The following is a 6,598-nucleotide window of genomic DNA, read 5'->3' as shown; positions in this document are numbered from 1 at the left end:
CAGCGTGATGAACTTAAAATTGCCTACTTCTTCCTCCAGACATTGATATCAAGTTTAGCTTCACAAAGAAAAGTGACAGCAGATTATTAAATGGTCAAATGGAATGAAATCATTGTATTGAGGTTAGAAATGATTGTGACGCATTTACTGGGTGGATTATTTCAAGACGATTTGTTCTGGTTTCCGTATGGGATAGGATAAATGATCATACACGTGTTACAGACATTGGGAGATAAAATAAAATGAGAAAATAGGATGTGTATAGAAAAATTTAGTCAAACTCTCCTCTTTTATTCTTTTTTTCTAATCATCCAGTGATGCATAATCATCACCTTACTACAGTACCAACTGTAGTTGTTATGCAGAGTTGTATATTGTCGCTGTCATGCAAAATCGTACGTACGGGCGTATTTACCTCTTTGCCATGAGACCATTTAATTCCCTTCTAGAGTTCGTGCTGATAGAGTCGTGGTATAACTAGGTCTGCTCACTGTCACGTCAAGTGAGCTAAACTCCTCACTGACGAGCCAGGTCCCTCGATTAGGGGTGTAAACGAACCGAGCCGAGCCGAGCCGAGTTTTGAAGAGCTCAAACTTGGTTCGTTAAAATTTTTTCGAGCTCGAGCCGAATTCGAGTTTTACTCATATCGAACTCGAGCCGAGTATTAATAAGTTCAAACTTGGCTCGTTTAGCAAACGAGCTTAGATGAGTTGAGCTTTTATCGAGCTGAGTCGAGCTTTTATCGAGTTGAGTCTCGAATAGTTTACGAGTAATTTAATTTGTTTACATGTATAATGAGTTTTAGTTTAAAACTAATAAGTTTTAAACTAAAATAATTTTAGTTAAATAAGTATATTTACAAATTAGCATGTAAACTTATAAAGATGAGTTTTTAAATCTTAATGATCCAAATATATGCAAGTTTAATAGTGTAACTAAACTATATAGAGCTGAATTTTAAAAAATTTAGATTTGACTCATTAAAGTATATGCAGAGTTTGAGTTTATTTCTCTTATGGTAATAATTTCAGTTTGCTTAACGAGACCGTTCACGAGCCTATTCGCGAGCCTGCTCATGAAGTCAGAAACGAGTCGAGCTCACGAGTCTTAACGAGCCGAATACTATGGAGCTCAAACTTGGCTCGTTTACCAAACGAGCCTAAAAATTAAGCTCGAGTTTGGCTCATTCAGAAATCGAGTCGAGCTCGGTCGAGTTTTTATCGAATCGAACCTTGAATAGCTCACGAACGATTTGGTTCATTTACACCCCTACCCTCGATTAGCCCGGTCTACTTTAATCGCGGATTTTAAACGATGTGTTGATATCAACACAACTTACGTAGTAGGTTCCAATGAGTTTTGAATCTGTTTTTTTTTTTCTTGTTAATAAAATAATATAAATAAAGGATATGCAAAAAAATTTAAATATATTTATTACTTCAATTTATATTAAATATTATATAAAAATAGAAATAAACTATTTTTACAGAATGGATTTGACTTCCATTACTATATTACAAGGGAATGGAAATCACTTTTCTACACTCGAAATATTAATGAATAATTGCAGAAGAATTATTGAGTGTTCATTCTTCATAAAATATCTCATTATATTTATTTATATTATTATTTAATATAAATATAAAATTACAAATGGATTATATTCGGCCACGTAATATGTAATTATTTTCGTTCTATATGAGCTATGACCGTAGAGATTTGAAAATTGACCTTTCCGTACTTTGGTCATAGCAAGTACAGGAATTTGTGTCTCAGAATTTTTAACGCAAGTTGAGAATCTCATTTAATATTAATAGTTTAGCGGAATATCAATTTTAAAAAAATATTAATAAATAAAATATACTAAATTTTATTAAAAATTATCATAAATTATTTAAATATATACTAAATATTATTATTATTATTCAAATAATATTTAAATTTATTTTAATTAACAATTTATATAAAAATGTATTTTAATTTTTAAATAAAAAATAAAAAAATTTATAAATATTATTATAAAATATATTTTTATATAAAATTAATTATTTATATATAATTTAAATAATAAATATATAATATATTTAATAATAAATATTAAAAAAAAATTAAAAATCAAAATCTCTTAAATTTATTTAATTATACACTCAAATTTTTTTATATAATTGAGTTGATTATGGTTTGACATCTGTACTCACTCAAATAAATAATAATAATAATAATAATTGTTTTCTTCCCATATTGAATTTGTTTTCTAACCGTTGGGAAAAAAATTAGGATCATACTTACTTCGTTTTCTACCTGCCTTATAAAGTTGGGTTAACACTCGCTTGATCTTCCTTACCTGATCAAGTAGGTTTATATCATAGAAATCTCAATCTCCCTATTATATTTATATATTAAAAATTAATAAAAAAATTAAAATTTCAATATAAAATCCACAAAACAACAACTCTATTAATTCAAATTCACGTCAACAATTTTAATTCGAAACTACATAAGAAATTTATATCATTTCATCTTATTTCTTAAATAAATGAATTTAATTTTTTTTATCATGAAATTAGAATTGATATATAGTATTTTAATCTTAATTTTATTGATATATAGTATTTATTATAATCAACAATACACTCAATCATCTCTCTGAATTCTCTATTGGTGTGATTTATCTTATCACTCAATCAATTTCTTTTCTTTCTCACTAAAACCTAATTTTATTGGCTAACAATCAAATTATATTCAGCTTTTATTTATATAGCGAAATAATAATAGAGGAAAGATGTAAAGGAGTTTATCTATATTCGATTTACTGTTTATTTATAAATTGTATATACTATTTTATATTTTGAATACACGATAAATTGAATTTAAATTAGATACTCACAGATTTAATCTGTTAATATATATTGAATGAGTAAATCCAAGAGATTTTAAATTATATTTTTTTAATTTTCGATCGCGGTTGAAAAAAAAATAAATTTAAACGAAAGATATTATTTTTTTATAAAAGAATAAATAAAATAGAAAATAGAGAAATGTTGAGCACCAGTTTTGCATATCCACGCATCTCATATAGAACAAAAAACGAAGTTTCGTGGAAGATGCATTTCTCAAAGCTACCTGCTATTTATAACTGTAAACTCCAAGCTGTTCATGCCATCCTAAGATAAACAATTACGTGATTCATCAGTGGTTGAGTGTGGCTTTTGGTAGTAAAACTACTAGCAGTATCATTACATTTTGGGTTGTTGATTGCACCATCTGTAATGGCTTCATTGCAGGAACCATGGCTTCTTGAAAATGGCAACCTTAAAGGTCTAAGCAAGGAGATGAGACACGGCCGCACTGCTCATAACATGTCATCCTCATCTCTGCGCAAAAAATCTGATCTTACTCTCGTTTCCAAGCTTCGATGTGGCTTGCTTAGAAACTTTTTAACTAATCTTCAAGAAGTCATTTTAGGGACTAAACTTTCTGTGCTTTTTCCCGCAATCCCACTCGCCATTGTCGCTGAAGTCTATGGCTTTGGAAGAGTGAGTACTTTTTAGGGTTTGCAGTTTGGTGATCAAACCCAATTAAGATTGTGTGAATTTTCATAGTTTTCTATGATTTTTTTTGCATACAGCCGTGGGTTTTCGCTTTGAGCTTACTGGGTCTCACTCCTCTTGCCGAACGAGTCAGCTTTTTGACAGAGTAAGGAAGTTTTCTGTGTTTACATTTATCTTTGTTGTTTATTATTGATTAATTCGAACTTGGCATTGATCTTGTTTTGCTTCTTCTTGATTGTGTTCTGCAGGCAAATTGCTTACTTCACTGGTCCAACAGGTATAAATTAATTTCCGGAGATACAGTGCAAACATTATGCATATATTAACAAAAATATTTTTTCTTAGAATTCGCAAAATATTCATTGGATCCTTGGACGTGTGTCTGAAGACCTTTCTCGTGATAGGAAAATTCCAAAAAATGGAAAAAAACAAAGCCTGGATGAATGATTCCTATTCGTTCATCATTCATGTGAAGACAAGACAACCTAAAAACTGAAATATTTTTCTGGCCTACATTCAACAGCTTATTGCTTTGTTGTCAGCATCTATCTGGCTAGTGACCACTGAACACAATGAGAATGTCCATATACTTATTAATAATTTAATTATAATCCTACATATCTAATTAATTATTTAAATATATGAATCAGACCATGATTGCATTTTTAAAGAGAACAAAAATCCAAATTGAATTGTGGTTTTTTTTTTTCAGTGGGAGGGCTCCTGAATGCAACATGTGGCAATGCTACAGAGCTGATAATAGCTGTTTTTGCATTAAGCCAACACAAGATAGAGGTGGTGAAATATTCTCTTTTGGGTTCTATTCTCTCCAATCTGCTTCTTGTTCTTGGGACTTCTCTCTTCTGTGGAGGAATTGCAAATCTTAGATTCGAACAAAGATATGATAGAGTAAGTAATTGTTTTTTTGTTAATCTTACTTATCAAATTAATGAACTCAAGACAGGTTTGTAATAAATTGATGATGCTAATTAAAATTTAATGCATTGATTAATGAACAGAAACAAGCTGATGTCAATATACTGCTTCTTCTGCTGGGTTTATTGTGCCACATGCTGCCATTGTTGTTTAGAATTTCCAGCGACTCAGCTGCTCTCTCCGCCGTTCCAACTCTCCAGTTGTCAAGAGCAAGTAGCTTCGTGATGCTTCTTGCTTACATTGCATACATTGTCTTCCAATTAGTGACGCACAGGCAATTGTTTGAAGCACCAGAGGTGATTACATATTTCAATATGCATACATACTAAACCTAAAAATAGCCTAAATTAAATTCACAAAAACTGCGACACAAAAAGTTTTAGCAGCAATTTTTTATATTTAGTGGCGAAATTTTGATTTCTCCACTAAAACTCCGTCACAAAAGATTTAATTTGTTGTAATGTATTAAAGGGTATTGACAAGAGTTGATATATTGTGGGTATTGATGAGCAGGAATCAGGAGATGGTGAGGATGACGATGTGGTCTCAGAAGAAAAGCCAGTTATTGGATTCTGGAGTGGAATTGCTTGGCTGTTTGGGATGACGGGTGTCATTGCTTTGTTATCAGAATATGTTGTGGAAACAATTGAGGTAACTAAAATAATCAACTTGTTTATAAAATTTCATAGAAACACATATTGAAATAGCTTTATTCAATGATTTCTACATGTTACTTCTCTTCTTTTAGGATGCTTCTGATTCTTGGGGACTTTCAGTCAGCTTCATTAGCATCATCTTGCTACCCATTGTTGGAAATGCTGCAGAACATGCAGGAGCAATCATCTTTGCTTTTAAAAACAAGTTGGTGAGTTACGATCTTCTTTTTAAGCATTTTTTGCTTCTTTTTTCCCCTCCATGAAAAGGTTCCCAATGAATTTTAATTAACGTTCTGGCCTTGAAATGCAGGATATATCATTAGGCGTTGCTTTGGGTTCCGCAACTCAAATTTCTATGTTTGTGGTAAGAACTCACAGCAAACAAACTGAAAAATAATGTCCTTTGCCACCAAAGTTTCCTAATTAGTTCTGAATTCTGATGATGTTTGAATGTGAATTCCAGGTTCCATTGTGTGTGATTGTTGCTTGGATAATGGGTATTAAGATGGATCTTAGTTTCAGTCTCCTTGAGACTGGCAGTCTTGCTCTATCAATCATCGCTACAGCCTTCACTTTACAGGCAAGTCACCAACCTACACACCAGCCTACATATCTTTCAATCAAATATGCCATTTTTATTGAAATTTGAATTCTTTTCTCCATTGCAGGATGGTACTTCTCATTACTTGAAAGGATTGGCTTTGTTGCTTTGCTACTTTGTTATTGCAGCATCCTTTTTCGTCTGCAAATCACCACTTAGTAAGTACTTGCCACCATTTTTGACGCTTTCTCATAACTCACAAATTTTAAAATTCATCCCTTTTAACGTAATCTTTATTTACTCACTCCAGATCAAGGAAACGTCGTCAATGTTGCAGTCAATGCAGCTCCTGGAGTAGCTCTCAGAGCTTAGTACGTGCACAAGTGAGTCCTGATTCCTCAGTTTCATGCATCAAACAATCATCCATGCAGCTTTATTTAATTGTGTATCTACCTAGCTAGGGCATTAAAGATTGAGTTTTAATTCTGTATGTGATGTAAATGCAGGCTTGAGGCTATTAAGGTGATCACATTATTCAAAAATCTCTGGCCATCTTGGATGAATTTGATATTCTTTCATTTTCTTTCGCCTCAACAACGATAGATGGATGGTTCGCCTGCCTGCCGGGAAAGCATTTTGTGTTTTGTTTAAGATTATATAATGTTGCCCAAGCCTTCAGATGTAAAAATGGAAGTTTACAAAGAGTCGCACCAGTGTTGCTTCTGTGAAGAAGGCTACCTACAACGTCTGTGATATTGTATAGATAATTCTCTCTTCTCGCCTAAGTGTTTTTGTTACTGGGTTTGATTTCTTATGCCAATATATACAGAATTGGCATATGGCACAAGGGTTTTTCTCCACTCGTGTACTCAAATTATCAATAAATTTTAGTTACTTCTTGTTTGTGCTTTCAA

At 32.0% G+C, this 6,598-nt stretch overlaps 1 protein-coding gene across 1 annotated transcript; it reads left to right on the top strand.

Annotated features, from left to right (window-relative positions):
- Window positions 1–3,142: 3,142 nt before the first annotated feature.
- Window positions 3,143–6,598, top strand: LOC110621196 (vacuolar cation/proton exchanger 3). Its single transcript, XM_021765351.2, has 12 exons — window positions 3,143–3,536; window positions 3,629–3,696; window positions 3,800–3,828; window positions 4,264–4,460; window positions 4,571–4,783; window positions 5,001–5,138; window positions 5,236–5,352; window positions 5,454–5,507; window positions 5,607–5,723; window positions 5,812–5,902; window positions 5,995–6,067; window positions 6,191–6,598. The coding sequence occupies exons 1-11, from the start codon at window positions 3,270–3,272 to the stop codon at window positions 6,054–6,056; spliced, it is 1,353 nt and encodes a 450-aa protein (XP_021621043.1). The 5' UTR covers window positions 3,143–3,269; the 3' UTR covers window positions 6,057–6,067; window positions 6,191–6,598.

The sequence above is a fragment of the Manihot esculenta genome, chromosome 8 (genome assembly GCF_001659605.2).
Source record: "Manihot esculenta cultivar AM560-2 chromosome 8, M.esculenta_v8, whole genome shotgun sequence".
Classification (NCBI taxonomy): Eukaryota; Viridiplantae; Streptophyta; class Magnoliopsida; order Malpighiales; family Euphorbiaceae; genus Manihot; species Manihot esculenta.
Note: the sequence above shows the minus strand (reverse complement) of the source record. Positions and strands in the feature narration are given on the sequence as shown.

Excerpts from the sequence above, each read along its gene's own strand:
- LOC110621196 (XM_021765351.2), top strand. The coding sequence starts at position 3,270 with ATGGCTTCATTGCAGGAACCATGGCTTCTTGAAAATGGCAACCTTAAA. Across the intron at positions 3,697-3,799 it reads CGAGTCAGCTTTTTGACAGA|GCAAATTGCTTACTTCACTG; the intron begins GTAAGGAAGTTT and ends TGTGTTCTGCAG. Across the intron at positions 3,829-4,263 it reads TTACTTCACTGGTCCAACAG|TGGGAGGGCTCCTGAATGCA; the intron begins GTATAAATTAAT and ends TTTTTTTTTCAG.